Source organism: Tribolium madens, unplaced genomic scaffold, assembly GCF_015345945.1.
Source record: "Tribolium madens isolate multiple individuals breed KSU strain unplaced genomic scaffold, Tmad_KSU_1.1 Scaffold_91;HRSCAF=231;Tcas5.2_LG7, whole genome shotgun sequence".
NCBI lineage: Eukaryota > Metazoa > Arthropoda > Insecta > Coleoptera > Tenebrionidae > Tribolium > Tribolium madens.
The window spans coordinates 10390436-10407906 of NW_025401063.1; the positions used below are offsets into that span (position 1 = coordinate 10390436).

General features: G+C 33.2%; 6 protein-coding genes across 10 annotated transcripts in view; 5 read left to right on the forward strand and 1 right to left on the reverse strand.

Annotated features, from left to right (window-relative positions):
- The window catches only part of LOC123012178 (protein prickle), a 147750-nt gene that overhangs the window by 125146 nt on the left and 5133 nt on the right, over positions 1–17471 (reverse strand). The gene's annotated exons all lie outside the window — the stretch shown is intronic.
- LOC123012186 (myrosinase 1-like) lies at positions 1064–3042 on the forward strand. Its single transcript, XM_044410036.1, has 5 exons — positions 1064–1377; positions 1423–2185; positions 2236–2670; positions 2716–2822; positions 2874–3042. The coding sequence occupies exons 1-5, from the start codon at positions 1295–1297 to the stop codon at positions 2983–2985; spliced, it is 1500 nt and encodes a 499-aa protein (XP_044265971.1). The 5' UTR covers positions 1064–1294; the 3' UTR covers positions 2986–3042.
- Positions 3106–7056, forward strand: LOC123012185 (myrosinase 1-like). 3 transcript variants are annotated; one of them, XR_006413191.1, is made up of 7 exons: positions 3106–3296; positions 3344–4115; positions 4163–4459; positions 4505–4642; positions 4690–4796; positions 4846–5190; positions 5236–5378. XR_006413191.1 is itself a non-coding variant. In XM_044410035.1 (7 exons), the coding sequence occupies exons 1-7, from the start codon at positions 5102–5104 to the stop codon at positions 6898–6900; spliced, it is 1515 nt and encodes a 504-aa protein (XP_044265970.1). In that variant the 5' UTR covers positions 5073–5101; the 3' UTR covers positions 6901–7056. The 3 variants fall into 3 exon arrangements, 1 of the variants encoding a protein (XP_044265970.1); XR_006413192.1 differs by having other exon boundaries at positions 3350–4115; XM_044410035.1 differs by lacking the exons at positions 3106–3296; positions 3344–4115; positions 4163–4459; positions 4505–4642; positions 4690–4796 and adding exons at positions 5952–6046; positions 6100–6396; positions 6443–6583; positions 6633–6739; positions 6786–7056 and having other exon boundaries at positions 5073–5190; positions 5236–5906.
- LOC123012190 (myrosinase 1-like) lies at positions 6923–8821 on the forward strand. Of its 2 annotated transcripts, none has more exons than XM_044410044.1 (6): positions 6923–7118; positions 7160–7937; positions 7984–8280; positions 8334–8471; positions 8521–8627; positions 8679–8821. In XM_044410044.1, exons 1-6 carry the CDS (start codon positions 7072–7074, stop codon positions 8788–8790), a joined length of 1479 nt encoding a protein of 492 aa, XP_044265979.1. In that variant the 5' UTR covers positions 6923–7071; the 3' UTR covers positions 8791–8821. The 2 variants fall into 2 exon arrangements, with proteins under 2 accessions (XP_044265979.1, XP_044265980.1); XM_044410045.1 differs by having other exon boundaries at positions 6937–7118; positions 7172–7937.
- On the forward strand, positions 9670–11800 carry LOC123012191 (myrosinase 1-like). Of its 2 annotated transcripts, none has more exons than XM_044410048.1 (4): positions 9670–9794; positions 10205–11261; positions 11309–11553; positions 11609–11800. In XM_044410048.1, exons 1-4 carry the CDS (start codon positions 9763–9765, stop codon positions 11715–11717), a joined length of 1443 nt encoding a protein of 480 aa, XP_044265983.1. In that variant the 5' UTR covers positions 9670–9762; the 3' UTR covers positions 11718–11800. The 2 variants fall into 2 exon arrangements, with proteins under 2 accessions (XP_044265983.1, XP_044265981.1); XM_044410046.1 differs by lacking the exon at positions 9670–9794 and adding an exon at positions 9978–10159.
- On the forward strand, positions 14740–16650 carry LOC123012188 (myrosinase 1-like). The gene is made up of 6 exons (XM_044410038.1): positions 14740–14832; positions 14893–14955; positions 15003–15774; positions 15820–16254; positions 16306–16412; positions 16465–16650. Exons 2-6 carry the CDS (start codon positions 14906–14908, stop codon positions 16586–16588), a joined length of 1488 nt encoding a protein of 495 aa, XP_044265973.1. The 5' UTR covers positions 14740–14832; positions 14893–14905; the 3' UTR covers positions 16589–16650.

Consider the following 17471-nt stretch of genomic DNA (forward strand, 5'->3'; position numbering starts at 1 on the left):
ACAGTTTCAATTTATTTACAGAGTATTTTTTTCTTTAAACAATTTGTTGACAATTTTGCAACGAATGAAATTTAATTTTTTCTTATCGTATCTTTTTAACCTTGGATCTATATTTCCTATAGTTTTTATCTCCGCTTAAATTAATGCGCACAAATGTTTTATTGTTCAACAGAAAAACAACAGTTATTAGTTACTTGTATCACAAGACCAGAAACTGTCATTTTGCAAGTGCAAGCACGGTTGGTGTGCCAAGGCGTCAAGTCCCACAAGTGCTTGCACTGGTAAACAGTTTCTGGCCATGTGATAAATCTTTTTTTTTTGGTAATTTTTTAATGTCCTAGTACATTAATAGAATAGGGCTGTTCCCAGACGATTTTGACGGATGCAAAATCACCGTTTCTGAACGCAGAACCAAAAAAAATATTCAAGTATCAAATATCTCAAGTGACCACTTTTAATAAAAAATTACACATTGTACATTTCTTTATAATTGTAATATTGTACGAGTATGTCAGCTTTTTTGAACAATATTTAATTTTTTACAAATTCCTGAAAATGATTTGTTTAAAATCCATTAAAGAAAAACCCATAGAAATTAGAACATTTGTGTAGAACTTTATACATATAATAATTAAATAATTGTCTTTCCCAAATAAATGATTGGTGTTTTGAGAAAGACAGGGAGTTTTGATTCATTTGATACTAAGAAAATCCAAATAGAAGAATTTATTCTTTGACGAAAAATTACAAGTTGATAAAGACAAAAAAAAACAATGTTATACTTAAATAAAAATAAATTTTCTATATTTACTGTAAACTATGCAAAAATTATTCCTGTTTAAAATGTTTACCATTAGATGGCATTTTGTTATTTTGCAAACATCTCGCTGTTAACTAGTATTTGTATAATGATAAAAGTTGCACAATCCTATTTTTCAATTTTATGTAACAGATAACTTATATCAAATAAAAATGCAACCTATTTACTTAACTGCTTGAGTCTATTTATATTAGATATAATTTCTCTTTAACATTTTATTTAACGCGAACAGGATATTTGCATGGAAAATACATAATTCATAAATCCGTATTTTAACCTTTGGCAACATAACGTTTATTTCAAAATGCGACAACAAACATGATTTCCAGATCAAAAAATTTTACATAGTTCAATAAATAACAATATTTTTATTACCGGCATTAGCAAAAATCAATTTAGTAATAAATAAATCATAAAAATTACATACGTGGAAAAGGATTAAGAATAAAGTAAATAACGTTGTAAACTTTAGTCATGATCAAAGTTTCTGTCACCATGCGTCTCACACATACAAAAAATCTCTTTTTCCTACTTTGTCTTTTCGGCTCTTTAATCAGGTGAAATAACCAAAATCCTTACTTGTAATAAAATCTCAATTACAGTTTAACTAAATCACAATGGACGTTTCCGGATGATTTCAAGTTTGGCGTGGCCACGTCTGCGTACCAAATCGAGGGTGGTTGGGATGCCGATGGTAAAGGAGTAAGCACATGGGATAGACTCACCCACAATACTCCAGAAATGATACAAGATAAATCAAACGGAGATATTGCGTGTGATTCGTATCATAAATGGGAACGAGATGTAGAAATGGTGAAGGAGACGGGAGTGGACTATTACCGATTTTCCCTGTCATGGACGAGAATTTTTCCTCAGGGATATATTAATCTGGTTAACCAGCCCGGAGTCGATTATTACAATAACCTGATTAATAAATTGATCGAGAATGGAATTGAGCCAGTCATTACTTTGTACCATTGGGATTTGCCTCAAATGTTTAGTCCTTTGGGGTCTTGGACAAGTCCTGTAATGGTCGACCTGTTCGGAAATTATGCCAGAAAAGCCTTCCAACTCTTTGGTGATCGAGTCAAGACTTGGATTACTTTCAATGAACCAAAAATTGTTTGTCAGGACTTTCACGACTTTTTGGGAAATGTCACAAGCCCATATCCCAAAGGAACCATCGAGTACTTGTGCACCCATAACTTGCTTAAAGCCCATGCTGAAGCATACCATATTTATGATAAAGAATTTCGGCCAACCCAAAATGGACGAATATCGATAACCCTCAATTTTGAATGGGCTGAGCCTGCCAGTCAAAAGCCCGAAGATATCGAAGCAGCAGAACAAAGAAGACAATTTGAAGTAAACGCAACTTTTCTATTTTCATGTATTGTAATTTTCAAAAATTTTAGTTTGGTCTTTATGCCAACCCAATTATAAACTTTGATTATCCCCAAATTGTCAAAGATCGAATTGCTGAACGAAGTAAAAAAGAAGGTTATCCTAATTCGCGTCTGCCCCAATTTACTTTGGCTGAAAAATTAAAGCTAAAAGGAACTTATGACTTTTTGGGATTAAACCATTACAGTACTTGGTACGTCGAAGCTGTCCCAGATCAACCCATTGGCACTCCCAGTTATCCAGCTGATATGGGTACTGAGCGGTTCCAAGACCTGGCCTGGGAAGAATCTGGTGCTGAATGGAATAAAGTTGTCCCATGGGGTTTGAGACATATTTTACAATGGATAAAAAAGACATACAGAAACCCTGTAGTTTTAATTACAGAATGTGGATATCCTGATAGAAGTGGCACTGTTGAAGATGAGCCAAGAATCAATTTTTTTAAAGTAAGTCCAAATTTATTTTTATGAGTTTCTTCAAAAAAATTTTAGAAATACTTAAACGCCACCCTTCAAGCAATTTACGAAGACGGTGCTAATGTTCAAGCATTTATGGCGTGGAGTTTAATGGATAATTTTGAATGGCAACAAGGATATCAGTGAGAAAACAAAACAAAGTCAAGGTGTCTTAATTACTTTTATTATTGCAGAATTAAATTCGGATTATACAGTGTAGATTTTAATGATCCTGACCGACCAAGGACAGCTAAAAAATCCGTAGCTTATCTGAGAAATGTGGTAGAGACAAGGTCAATCGACTAAAATAATTTGTCCAAGTGACACTGTATTGCAACTTTTTAAATAAATAATTGTTATTTATTTGTTTTTTTAATTTTACATAATTGATAAACACAAAAAATGATAACAAGCCATTATCGTTCAGTTTGTAGAGTGCCACAAAGTACTAACAAATTTTTGTGACCTTTCAGAGCACAAAAATTTTTGAGATAATCTTTCGTCGTATCCCAAGAGGAAATTATTAGTTTGTAAAATTAGTATTAATCAGCAATTAAAAGCGAGACGTCACCCATGTTCTCAAAAATTCTAATAATACTAATACTACCATTGGCAAGGTAAAAATTTTCCGACTACCAAAAAAACACATAATAGATGAACCCAGTTACAGGTTATCAGTAGCCAAATGGAAATTCCCTAACGATTTTAAATTTGGCGTTGCGACTTCTGCCTACCAGACAGAAGGCGGCTGGAATGCCGATGGTAGAGGTACCAGCATATGGGATGTGGCCACCCATAACCGCTCGTTTCTAATCCGTGATAGCAGTAACGGTGATATAGCTTGTGATTCGTATAATAAATGGGAGGAGGATATCCTCATGATCAAAAATCTGGAAGTTCACTATTATCGATTCTCCATATCCTGGACTAGAATCTTACCTGATGGGTACTCCTCCAAAGTTAACCCTGCGGGGATAAAATATTACAACAAAATTATCGATAAACTAATCGAAAATGGAATAGAACCGGTCGTCACTTTGTATCATTGGGACTTGCCTCAAGTCTTCAGTGCTTTGGGCGGATGGACTAATCCCATAGTGATCCCGTATTTTGCAAATTATGCCCGAAAAGCGTTTCGTTTATTTGGAGACAGAGTCAAAATTTGGATTACTATAAACGAACCACGATTAATGTGTGATTTTTTTAAAGGATTAGTGGGTGACATAACCCCTGATTATCCTCTGGGAATCTCGGAGTATTTGTGTGCCCATAATGTCCTCAAAGCACATGCAGCAGCTTATCATATTTATGATAGGGAATTCAGACCTGTGCAGTACGGAAAAATATCAATCACTTTGGATATGGTGTGGTCCGAACCGGCCAATGCCAGTGATCCTGAAGATGTACGAGCTGCGGAACAAAACGTGCAATTCGATGTTAGTTAGCAAATCATTTTGGTAAATTTTTCAACTTTTGATTGTAGTTTGGTCTTTATGCTAACCCCATTTTTAATTATGATTACCCAAAAGTGGTTATTGAACGTGTAGCAAATCGGAGTAAAATAGAAAAAATACCTAAATCAAGACTACCTAAATTCACAATGGCCGAGAAATTAAAAATTAAAGGAACTTATGATTTTTTGGGTATAAATCACTATATTACGATGTACACAAAAGCCACTAAAGAACCACCTTTAACCAAAACATCGTTCGATATAGATTCAGGGGGAGAAAGGTTTTTTGATCCCAAATGGGAAAGTTGTGCTGCTGAATGGATTAAAGTAAAATTAACTTAAATTTTATCAAAACCTTATTTGATTTTTTAGATAGTACCGTGGGGCTTTAGAAATAGTTTAAAATGGATTAAAAAAAATTACCAAAATCCTGAAATAATGATTACAGAAAATGGTTATGCTGACGGAGACAATGTCATTAATGATGATGGAAGAATTAAATACTATCGCGTAACAAATAACAATTTAAAAAATTACTTAAGTAAGAGATATTTTAGGAATATTTGAATGCCACTTTACAAGCAATTATCGAAGATGGTGTGAATGTCAAGAGTTACATTGCTTGGAGTTTAATGGACAATTATGAGTGGGGTTTCGGTTATACGTAAGTGAAGTCTCAATATAATTAATTTATGTTGTTTTGTAATTTTTAGACTCAAATTTGGTTTATATCATGTCAATTTTAGTGACCCAAATCGACAACGAACCCCTAAAAAGTCAGTAGAATTTTTCAAAAAAGTTGTCAGAGCTCGAACTATTCCTTAGTTATTTATTGTGGATTATGATCGTATTAAATTATTGTCAGATAATTAGTTTGTTAATTAGTCGACCTTACTCAGAAAAACAATAAAAGCATACCATAATAAAAATATTATCACGTTATAATAAGCAGATTAGCTCGTTATTTGCATGAAAAAGAAAATTAACTTAGTTGAATCAAATCTATTAAATGTAAATGACATGTCTGAGAAATTTTTACTCATTTTAGTATTTCTAGGGTATAATTGCATTTACTCAAAATAATTTTTCACAAAAAATTGTAGATTTTCCAACGCTATAGAATGGAAATTCCCCGCTGATTTCAAATTCGGCGTTGCCACTTCAGCCTACCAGATCGAAGGTGGCTGGAATGCCGATGGTAAAGGTACCAGCATATGGGACACTCTCGGTCACAACCGTTCTATCCTTGTAAAAGACCGCAGTAACGGTGACATTGCTTGCAATTCTTACAACAAGTGGGAGGAGGATGTCCAAATGGTCAAAAATCTGGGTGTTGATACTTACCGATTTTCTTTAGCTTGGACCAGAATTCTACCAGAAGGCTATGCCACAAGAGTGAACCAACCAGGAGTCGATTATTACAACAAATTGATTAATAAACTAATCGAAAATGGAATAGAACCGGTCGTCACTTTGTACCATTGGGACCTACCACAAGTTTTCAGCGCTTTGGGAGGATGGACAAATCCCGTAATTGTCCTACATTTTGCAAACTATGCAAGAAAAGCGTTTGAATTATTTGGAGATAGAGTCAAAACGTGGATTACGATAAATGAGCCAAGGTTGATTTGTGAAGAGTATAAAGGATTAGTTGGAGACGTAACAGAAAATTTTCCTTTAGGAATATCTGAGTATTTGTGTGCCCAAAATGTATTAAAGGCACACGCTGAAGCTTACCATATCTACGACAGAGAATTCCGAAAAACACAAAATGGTTAAACTTCCCCTTAAAATAACTTTGAATAAGATTAATTTTCAGGTAAAATCTCGATAACTGTAGATATGACTTGGTCAGAACCTGCTACAAATAACTCTGAAGATATCAAAGCAGCCGAACAAAACCTTCAGTTTGATGTTAGTTCAAATTCTAAATTATGAGTACAGACTTTTGATTAATCGAATTCCAGTTTGGGATTTACACTAATCCGATTTTTAATTTTGATTATCCAAAAATTGTCATTGATCGTGTTGCAAGAAGAAGTAAAATGGAAAATTTTACACAATCGAGACTACCACAATTTACCACAGCTGAAAAATTAAAAATCCGTGGTACTTACGATTTCCTGGGCATAAATCATTATGTTACCATGTACTCTAAAGCTGCAAACGAACCACCCATCACCAAACCATCAGTTAAAACAGACGCTGGAGGTGAAAGATTTCGAGATGAAAAGTGGAAAGGTTGTGCAGCCAATTGGATTAAAGTATGTTAAAAATTTTATTTACTGATTATAAAATAAATATTTAAAGCTTGTTCCTTGGGGTTTAAGAAATCTTTTGAAATGGATAAAAATCAATTATCGAAACCCGGAAATAATAATAACAGAGAATGGCTATGCTGATGATGGTACTGAAGTTTTAGAAGATGATGGAAGAATAGAATATTATCAAGTAAAAAATTTAAAAAAACAAGAGATAAATTAGTAAAGATAACTTCCAGGGATATCTTAATGCGACTCTACAAGCAATTATTGAGGATGAAGTCAATGTTAAAGGTTACATGGCGTGGAGTTTGATGGACAATTACGAATGGACACACGGATACGAGTAAAAGAAGATTTAAAAATCAATTTCATCTAAATACAGTTTTTAGGTTGAGATTTGGCCTCTACCATGTCAACTTCACCGATCCTAATCGCACTCGAACACCGAAAAAATCTGTAAAATTTTTCAAAAATCTAACAAATACCAAAACCATACCAAACTGAACATTCAATCGTGACCTTTAATCACACCTAATATATCTATTTGTAAAGGATTTAGTTCTATTTACTCTAATAAAACCGTAAAGCCGCTCCTCATAAAAAACATTTTTTATCTCCTGCAGTATTTCGTTAGAATTACATTTCATCAAATCGGGATTTGAGCCTTATTTCAAAATGGTTTTTAAAGGATTTATAATTTTGCTTTTATCCATTCTAATCAGGTATTCACTTTTATTAAATTTTGCTAATACCAAATTCAAAGTATTTTCGACAGTTTGACCCAAACTGCCCAATGGGAGTTCCCCGAAGATTTCAAATTCGGAGTTGCAACTTCGGCTTACCAAATTGAAGGTGGGTGGGACGAAGACGGGAAAACAACAAGTGTATGGGACCGAATAACCCATCAAACTCCGGCTTTTATCGCTGATCAGTCTTCCGGAGACGTTGCATGCGATTCGTACCATCAATGGGAGCGCGATGTCGAAATGTTGAAAGAGTTGGGGGTTCAGTATTACCGATTTTCCCTTGCTTGGACTCGAATCCTCTCCGGAGCCTACACCAGCACAGTAAACCAAGCCGGAGTCAAATATTACAACAATTTGATCGACAAACTCATCGAAAATGGTATAGAGCCTGTGGTCACCCTGTACCATTGGGACATGCCCCAGAAAATCAGCACCTTGGGTGGGTTAACAAACGACGCTTGGGTCAAGTTCTTCTCGCATTATGCGCGAACAGCATTCGAATTATTCGGTGATAGAGTCAAAATCTGGATCACTTTCAACGAGCCGAATATAATCTGTCATTACTTTAATAGTGTTTTGGGCAGTGGACAACCGGCTTATCCCAACGGAGTCATTGAATATTTGTGCAGCTACAATCTACTTAAAGCCCACGCTGAAGCTTACCACATTTACAATCGAGAATTTCGGCACAAACAAGGCGGAAAAATCGGGATTACTCTTAATTTCGAATGGGCAGAACCAGCGACAGACAAACCGGAAGATGTTGAAGCGGCAGAAAGAAGACGACAGTTTGATGTTAGTCAGGGTTTGAAACAAATGTGCTCTAATTTTAATTTTCCAGTTTGGGATTTTTGCTAATCCGATTATTAACTTCGATTATCCGAAAGTTGTGATTGACAGAGTGGCCAAACGGAGCGAATTGGAAGATTTTCCTGAGTCAAGACTACAAAAGTTTACTTTTGCGGAAAAATTAAACGTAAAAGGGACTTATGATTTCTTGGGGTTAAACCATTATACCACATGGTTGGTTTCAAATGGAGACGAAGCGTCTTTGGAACAATCGAGTTTTTATATCGATACGAAAGTAAGTAGGGTACAAGATGACAGTTGGAATACGACAGGAGCAGAAGACAATCGAGTAAAATTTAGAAAATTGAATCTGTTATACAAAATAACTTTACTTGTATTTAGGTAGTACCATGGGGTTTGCGCAAAGCTTTAAACTGGATCAAATCAACCTATGGAAACCCTGATGTTCTTATCACGGAATGTGGCTATTCTGATAGAATCGGTAACTTAGATGACAACCAACGTATTAATTTTTACAGGGTATATTTATATGATCAAAAAATTAGGTTTAAGTACATACAATTTCTAGGATTATTTAAATGCAACTCTTCAAGCAATTTTGGAAGATGGAGTTAATGTGAAAGCCTTTATGGCTTGGAGTTTGATGGATAATTTCGAATGGAATCAAGGATATTTGTAACAAAAACCAATACTTTTTTTACAATTTGTAATATGTATAATTTTTAGGGTAAAATTCGGATTGTATCACGTCGATTTTAATGATCCTAAAAGAGTCAGGACAATGAAAGACTCCGCAAAATATTATCAAAAAATTATTGTTACTAGACGATTAGATTAACTTCTAAAATAACAGCTCTCTTTACTGAATTCTTTCTATTCATAACAGAAAAGTTTTTAACACAAAAAAATTACTTTTAGCCACAATCAACATATTATGATGATTACTATGATAACTGTGATGATTTCAAACGTTTCTGAAGTCTATAACACCACACATTGATTATAATCCATAACTTACGTGAGTGTTATACTTTGTAAAGTATTTCAGAATAAAACAAAGAATTTGGTCAATGAATTTATTACCATTAGTATTAACATCCACATTCTCATATTTACACCAAGTTAAGTGACTAAAACACTAATACAAAACACATTTTAGCCAGAATCAACTTGTAAATTTCGTTGAAAGTCGGTGTAACATTAAAATGTCAACTAATTTTTTAAATTTGAGATTGATTGTAAATAATACGTTATATCGTGTTTTAGTCACATTTTATCTACTTCAGAATATTAAACACTCGAACTAACCGTCTCGTGTCTAAAAATTCTTGTGTGGATAAAATGTAAAACACTTATACAAATAATAACTAAAACCCCAAACAATAATGTACAAACTAGATATAAAATCTTCAGTTCAAACTCTAATATTATAACTTGATCAAATTCTGTTAAGGAATGAATTTCGAAAAAAGGTTTCTATTTCCCCATGTTTTATATGTATTTATTTTTATTCACAATCATAAAATAATAATGAAATTACCTTGCATGTGAAAACTTGAAAAGTAGAACATTTCAACTTCATTTAACAATTGATTCGAGAAATATCAGGTTTAGGTTTAGAAGTGGTCACATCCCAACTCGAAAACTGGTAAGAAAATTACCACTTCCCACCCTGAACTATTTTTGAAAATTTGATAAATTCTTCATTAACCTTCTGTTGTTCAAAGATAATGGTTGGTGGTCGTTGATTCATTGTACTTTGGCTTATTGTTAACCGTGGAGCTTTGCCCCATGGTCATCAAATTCGCGTATGGTAATAATAATAAAGCACCTCCCCCACAGGTATGTAATTCTTACTAGTACAGTAAAAAGATTAACTTTTTATAAAGTATCGCTTAAAGCTTTTAAAACTATAATAATGTGTAATATGTTATCTATAAAAAAATATCTCCAGAAAAAAATAATTACAGCCATAGGTAATCAGTGTTTTCCTAACCTGATCATCCATAGTCTGCATGTATCATATATCTAACAATAAGTCAATAAAAAATTTATGTTTTAAATTGCTGTTAAATATTTTTACAATCCTTTATCACTTATCACCACTTATTCTAGCTACAACTAAGATTTAGAAAATAAACTCATAATTATTTTTTCTTATTAATCATGAAGCTGCTATTTTCTGCAATTCTACTATACATCATTAGGTAATAAAACATTTAAAGCTCCCACTACTTAACCACAAATTTCAGTCCAACTAAATCCAAATGGTCCTTCCCAGATGACTTCAAATTCGGAGTTGCCACGGCGGCTTACCAAATCGAAGGCGGCTGGAACGCTGATGGTAAAGGAGTAAACGTATGGGACCATTTAACCCACACCAACCCAAATTTTACCATCGATAACTCAAATGGCGACATTGCATGTGATTCTTATCACAAATGGCAAGAAGACGTCCAAATGTTAAAAAACTTAGGAGTCGATTTCTACCGATTTTCGCTCTCCTGGACCCGAATCTTGCCTCAAGGATTCTCCTCTGAGATAAACACCGCCGGTGTCCAATATTACAGCAACCTAATTGATGAATTAATAGCAAATGGTATCGAGCCATGTGTTACCCTCTTTCATTGGGACTCTCCTCAGATGTTTAGTTCCTTTGGAGGTTATTACAACCCGATTTTCGTCGACTTGTTTGCGAATTATGCACGGATTGCTTTTAAATTATTCGGAGACCGTGTCAAAACTTGGATTACTTTCAACGAACCCAAAGTTGTGTGTCAGGATTATAATGAGTTTGTAGGACTAATAAATGAGGTTTATCCTAATGGAGTTATTGAATATTTATGTACTCATAATCTTCTCAAAGCTCACGCTGAAGCTTATCACATTTACAATAATGAGTTTCGGGCAAAACAGAACGGAAAAATTGGAATAACTCTCAATTTTGAATGGTCAGAACCGGCGAGTACAAAGCCGGAAGATCTCGAAGCAGCCGAACAAAGAAGACAATTCGAATTTGGATTATTTGCCAATCCGGTAGTTTATGGAAATTATCCCAAAATAGTGATCGAAAGAGTGGCTCACAAGAGCAAACAGGAAGGTTTCCCAGATTCGCGTCTACCGAAATTTACTCAAGCAGAACAGTTAAAAATAAAAGGAACATACGACTTTATCGGTCTTAATCATTACAATAGTTGGTTAGTTAAAGCCTCACCAGAGCAACCTATCGGAGAACCAAGTTATGTCAAAGATGTGGGAACGGAACGATTTGTTGATCTATCTTGGGAGGACACAGAATGGAACGGAAAGGTAAAAGAAACAAATTTAAATCAAAAATTGAATCCCGATTCATTTAGATTGCACCTTTTGGACTTCGAAATAGTCTTCAATGGATTAAAACAAGGTACAAAAATCCCTTAATTTTGATCACTGAAAACGGATATCCGGACAAAACCGGAACTTTGAAAGACGACAGAAGAATTAGTTTTCTTCAAAAATATTTGAATGCTACTTTACAAGCCATACATCAAGATCAAGTAAATGTAAAAGCTTACACTGTTTGGACTTTGATGGATAATTTTGAATGGGCACAAGGATTTACGTGAGATTTTACCCACTACTTTATTACTTATTTTTGTTTATTGTGTTAATTTTAGAATCAAGTTTGGTTTGTACCATGTTGATTTTACTAATGATGAAAGGACAAGAACTGCGAAAAAATCGGTGGAATATTATGGAAGTGTTATAAAAGATCGAGTTGTTTAAAAGAATATTTTATTGTAAAAATAGATTCAAATAAATACAAATTGTCTTACTTATTATTATTAACATGTTAATATGTAAATGTTCTAATTATGATATTATTGATGTTAACACCCTCATACATTCCGCTAATTGCTTATTACAATTAATAATTATTATTATTTGTAACCGTAAATTGTTAAAAAATAAGTATGTTTATGGATTAGTAGTCCACTTCATAATACACGATGCAAAACAAGAATAAATTATATATTTTTAAATATACTAAGTATAAATCATAATTGCTAAAAAAATAATTGACAATGATATAATATTATATATCATAAGGAAATATAATAATTTTAAGTTACACAAAGTTTTGCATAAACATATATGCAAATATACACATAGTAATAATTATAATTTATATGTATTATTGCTAGTTCCATAAAAAATAAAACTTACGGTTGTAAATTTAATAAAATAATTACTACCTTAATAAGGTGAAAAAATTGCTTATTATTATTATTATTAATTAGAGTTGTAAAATAGAATTAATTATTTGTATTTGCAGCTAAAATATTTAAACAAGCAAAAACGAACATCTGGATTTCTAAATCAAATTCAGTTTTTAATAATATACAAACAATCGTTTATACAGGGTGAATATAAAGTATGGAACCAAGCGGTTTTATTTTTAATCATTTGCCTCCAGAAAATAATAACTAATATAAATTAAAGTAATATAAAAAATGTAATCGTATTTTCAGAACGAAATTTTGTTTTATTTTTGAGTTATGCGATTTTTTTTGTCAAAATTGCAATTTATGTGAAAAATTTTTTTTGAAAAAATTAAATATAAAGCAGATAGTTGTAATCCTTAAAGTATAGCTTTTATGAGAAAAATGATTTTATAGTGGGTTGCCATTTAATTTTTTTTTTTTGTAGAACTCAAAAACAAAAGAAAATTTCGAAAAATTTTATTCTTGTTAAATCATCACATTTTTATAGTACTTTATCACTCATCAATTAGTTTTTTCAAAAAATAAATAGTTTGAGCAAAAAACGTTTGGTTCCATACTTTTTATTCACCTGGTATGTAGTCCCAGAGCTCCGTATTTCTTCGATTACTTTGACAGTAAAGAAGATAACGAAATGCGGTTTCTTTTGGACGATAGACATTCATTTTTTCTATGGTCCAAAAATATTTTCGTCATTATAGGTAATTCCTATATAGGATGGCACAACAAAGTTATATTTTTTTTATGGAACACCCAGTATATTATGCGCTTATTTGAAAGAGTTTTTAATTTTAAAAATACCCATATTAGGTTTTATAAGTCTATCATGGACCGTTTACCATTTATGGGCAATTTTGTGAAAAAAAATCCATTTTTGAAAAATCACAACGGTTTTGCTAAAAAGAAAAAGTGAATAAAAACAATTGCAACCATTTTTACTGAGTCTGGTCCTTAATTATTCTGATAGAAATTCAATCAATCTTTTGCAACTACTGCAGAGTGTTGACATTCGCAAAAGATCAATTATCTTGATTTTTTCAAATAAAACAGCCGTGTATCTTATTACTTTATCGTGTAGAGCTTTCAATAAGCTTTCTAAAAAACCCAGAGTTTGGAAGTCTAAAACTTACCCGTTTTATTGTACACCTTTTTAAACCTACAAAATTTTAAATTATTTTATTTAGCGTTAAAAATCAAGTAGGTTTGTGTTACTTCCTCTTCTAAAAAAAATGAATAATTTTTTAAAGTTACGTTATCACCATACATCAATTAAGAAAACAGGTTGTTTATTGAAATACTGAGTAAAACTCAAGAAACGCTAATTGGAATTTGAATTCAATGCAAGACCTTAATTGTAAAAATTAAAATATAATTAATTCTATAGCAAATATTCAAAAATCCTGCCATTCCTCGTCAGACAGACGTCTAGTCTACGCATAAAGAAAAATTTGATTGCCCTCAGCATTTCAACAGAGATGTCATTAAAGGCTTCAATTATTCTTTCCTTCATGTTATTTCGAGTGGTGGGTCTTGTTCCAAACACCTTCTCTTCAACACACCCCGAAAAAAAGAAATCAATTGTAGTCAAATCTGGAGATCGCGGTGGCCAGACAATAGTTCTCCCCTCTCAATATTTCGATTAGGAAATCTGCTGCTAAAAATGAACAGGAGCTCCATATAGCTACATAATTCTACATTCTCTAACAAACTTGATTGATCTATGGTGATAACGTAACTTTAAAACTTTTTTTGAAGAGGAAGTAACGCAAACCTACTTGATTTTTAAAGCTAAGTAGAATAAGTTAAAATTTTGTAGGTTTAAAGGGTGTACAATAAAACAGGTAAAGTTTAGACCTCCAAACCCTAGGTTTTTTAGAAAACTCATTAAAAGCTCTACACGATAAAGTAATAACATACAGGGTGTTCCATTTGAAAAAATCAAGATAATTGATATCTTGCGAATGTCAACACTCTGCAGTAGTTGCAAAAGATTGATTGAATTTCTACCAGAATAATTAAGGACCAGACTCAGTAAAAATGGTTGCAATTGTTTTTATTCACTTTTTCTTTCTAGCAAAGCCGTTGTGATTTTCTAAAAATGGTACTTTTTTTTCAAAAAATTGCCCATAAATGATAAACGGTCCATGATATACCCATAAAACCTAATATGGATATTCTTAGAATTAAAAACTGTTTCAAATAAGCGTATAATATACCGGGTGTTCCATATGAAAAAATATAACTTTGTTGCCCCACCCTATATATAAATTACCCATAATGACGAAAATATTTTTGGACCATAGAAAAAATGAATGTCTATCGTCCTAAAGAAATCGCATTTCGTTATCTTCTTTACTGGCAGAGTAATCGAAGAAATACGGGACAGCCTGTATGTACGAGTACACGTATATCTTCCCTCGTATACGCATGTATATGATTTAATTGCTATACTTGTACGTATCAGAATTTACGACAGTGAAAGGAAATTTTTATTTAGTAAAATTTCCACAGCACGAATTTGGTTAAAGTCCTCAACCCTCGATAGATATAAACAAGATACTCTATGTTTTGATAAATTCAAGAGGTGGATAAGATAAAACCTCCGTGGCCAAAGAAAGGTAAGTGTAGATTATTTGCACCTATATAAAAGCAAAAACAATTTACTGACTCATAAGTAGGTAGGTACTCAAAATGAAACTCAGATTATTCTTCTTTGCCACAGTTTTCTTAATAGGGTTGAAGTAAGTGTCATTTTCCCCTGACTAACCCTTTGATAAAAAAAAATTAGTAAATCCAGCTCCACTTCAAAAAACAAATTCCCGGATTATTTCAAATTCGGCGTTGCAACAGCATCGTACCAAGTCGAAGGTGCTTGGAAAGAAGACGGCAAAGGCGAAAACATTTGGGACCACATCACTCATACAAACCCCACATATGTCGTAAACCAAGACAATGGAGACGTCGCTTGCGACTCGTATCACAAATACAAAGAGGATGTCGCGATACTTAAAGACTTAGGGGTCGACTATTACCGATTTTCCCTTTCTTGGTCCCGTATTCTCCCATATGGAATCGCCGGTTCGCCTCTGAACAAATTGGGTATTGAATATTACAGAAATTTGACGCAAGAACTGCTCGATAATGGAATTGAACCCATGGTTACACTATTCCATTGGGACACTCCGGAACCCTTGCAGGAATTGGGTGGATGGCCTAACCCAGAAATGGAGGAACATTACGCATACTATGCTAGAACCGTGTTTGAGCAATTGGGGGATTTAGTCAAAATTTGGATGACTTTCAACGAACCAAAACAAACGTGTCTTGAAGGATACGGCAAAGGGATAAAGGCGCCAGGTTTCACGACCACCGGAATAGCTGATTATAAGTGTACACACACTTTAATTAAATCACATGCGCGGGCTTATCATATCTATGATGAAGAGTTTAAAGCTAAACAGGGAGGAAGAGTCGGGATGGTTATTGACACAATATGGTTTGAGCCGGCCAGTGGCAGTGACAAGGATGCAGAAGCGGCGGAAAGGGCCGTTCAATTTACGGTATTTTGTATTTTATGTTTTTATAAAATATAAAAGAATTTGTAGTATGGTTGGTACGGCAACCCCATCATCATAGGCAATTACCCCCAAGTCATGATCGACCGAATTGATGAAAGAAGTAAACAGCAAGGTTTTGCGCAATCGAGACTTCCAAAATTTTCAGAAGAAGAATTGGATTATGTTAAAGGAACTTACGATTTCGTTGCCCTCAATTCCTACACTACAAATTATGCCGAATGGAAAGAAGAAGAAGTAGATCTTTCCAATGTCGGTTATGACAGCGATTTAAATGTTCATCTTTTTATGGATGATAGTTGGGAAGAATCGGCTTCATCATGGCTGAGAGTTGTTCCTTGGGGTTTAAGAAAAGTAGTAAACTGGCTTAGTAAAACCTACAACAATCCGGAAATTTTTATTACTGAAAATGGTGTATCAGACCGTGGTGGAGTTAATGATGATCAAAGAATAAGTTTCTATAGAGTAATAAGCTTTTGTTTTAAAGATAATAGGATACATAAATGTAAATTTTAGGAATATTTAAGTAATCTCGTTGATGCGATTGTGGAAGATGGAGTAAATGTCACAAGATATACTGCTTGGAGTTTGATGGATAATTTCGAATGGAAAAGTGGATTTTCGTAAGAAAATAATAAATTAATTAGGAGATAATTCTCTAAACTAAAATTTTAGGGAAAAGTTTGGTTTGTACAGCGTTGATTTCAACAGCACCGAGAGAACAAGAACAAAAAAGGCTTCTGCTGATTATTATTCGAAAATTATTAGTACCAGGTGTTTAGTAGACACATGCGAGTAATATTTATAACAAAATAAATGTATTTGAATAAATAAATAAATATTTGTATAAAAAATTAATTTATTTTTTCAAATTAGAATAAAAAATGATAACTAAACTCTCAAACTAAATAAACAACTATCAAAAATGTTAAGTCTCTTTAATAAATGAAATATTTTGTTTAAAAAATTAAATCAAGCATCATTAAAACCACATTTTAAGAAGTACTACTCTTTAAAAAAAGTATCGGGTCAAGTGGGATGTTTAAAATTGTTTTTACCATAACTTGTGGTTAAGTCAAACTTGCGATTTTTGTAATGGATTCCACTAACGATCAGAGAATTCGCTTGAAATTTTGTGTTGTCAACGAAAAATTCGTGTAGTAAATCTCTGAAAATTTTGCAAAAAACCTTTGAGAACTCATGTATCTCAAAAACACAAGCATACAAGTCGTGGAAAACATTTCAATTGGGCCCAAAAGAAGTCACCGACATTCCTCGTTCTGAACGATCGTCAACAACAAAAACAGAGGAAAATGTAAAGAAAATCAACGAAATGATGACTGTAAATCGTCACTTAAGTTTAAGAGTAATATTATTTAGCCGTTACAAAATGTTTGTAAAAAATATTCGCTGGAAAAAGCCAGATTTGTGGAAAGACAACTCTGGAATTTTGCACTATGACAGTACGCCTGCACACACAGCAACAATCCTGCACAAATTTTTGACTAAAAACGCAACAAATGTCATCAATTAAGCATCGTATTTAGCTAACATGGCCCTTTGTGACGTTTTCCTGTTTCTTAAACTTAAATTGTCCCGCAAGGAAGGCTTTTTGAATCCATAAAAGACATAAAACAAAATTCGCAGAAAGAATTGAAAGCCATATCTTCCGCTGTTTATGA

Excerpts from the sequence above, each read along its gene's own strand:
- LOC123012186 (XM_044410036.1), top strand. The coding sequence starts at position 1,295 with ATGATCAAAGTTTCTGTCACCATGCGTCTCACACATACAAAAAATCTC. Across the intron at positions 2,186-2,235 it reads AACAAAGAAGACAATTTGAA|TTTGGTCTTTATGCCAACCC; the intron begins GTAAACGCAACT and ends CAAAAATTTTAG. Across the intron at positions 2,823-2,873 it reads GAATGGCAACAAGGATATCA|AATTAAATTCGGATTATACA; the intron begins GTGAGAAAACAA and ends TTATTATTGCAG.
- LOC123012185 (XM_044410035.1), top strand. The coding sequence starts at position 5,102 with ATGAAAAAGAAAATTAACTTAGTTGAATCAAATCTATTAAATGTAAAT. Across the intron at positions 5,191-5,235 it reads CTCATTTTAGTATTTCTAGG|ATTTTCCAACGCTATAGAAT; the intron begins GTATAATTGCAT and ends AAAAAATTGTAG. Across the intron at positions 5,907-5,951 it reads ATTCCGAAAAACACAAAATG|GTAAAATCTCGATAACTGTA; the intron begins GTTAAACTTCCC and ends ATTAATTTTCAG.
- LOC123012190 (XM_044410044.1), top strand. The coding sequence starts at position 7,072 with ATGGTTTTTAAAGGATTTATAATTTTGCTTTTATCCATTCTAATCAG. Across the intron at positions 7,938-7,983 it reads AAAGAAGACGACAGTTTGAT|TTTGGGATTTTTGCTAATCC; the intron begins GTTAGTCAGGGT and ends TTAATTTTCCAG. Across the intron at positions 8,281-8,333 it reads CAGGAGCAGAAGACAATCGA|GTAGTACCATGGGGTTTGCG; the intron begins GTAAAATTTAGA and ends ACTTGTATTTAG.
- LOC123012191 (XM_044410046.1), top strand. The coding sequence starts at position 10,119 with ATGAAGCTGCTATTTTCTGCAATTCTACTATACATCATTAG. Across the intron at positions 10,160-10,204 it reads ATTCTACTATACATCATTAG|TCCAACTAAATCCAAATGGT; the intron begins GTAATAAAACAT and ends CACAAATTTCAG. Across the intron at positions 11,262-11,308 it reads ACACAGAATGGAACGGAAAG|ATTGCACCTTTTGGACTTCG; the intron begins GTAAAAGAAACA and ends CGATTCATTTAG.
- LOC123012188 (XM_044410038.1), top strand. The coding sequence starts at position 14,906 with ATGAAACTCAGATTATTCTTCTTTGCCACAGTTTTCTTAATAGGGTTG. Across the intron at positions 16,255-16,305 it reads AAAGAATAAGTTTCTATAGA|GAATATTTAAGTAATCTCGT; the intron begins GTAATAAGCTTT and ends TGTAAATTTTAG. Across the intron at positions 16,413-16,464 it reads GAATGGAAAAGTGGATTTTC|GGAAAAGTTTGGTTTGTACA; the intron begins GTAAGAAAATAA and ends CTAAAATTTTAG.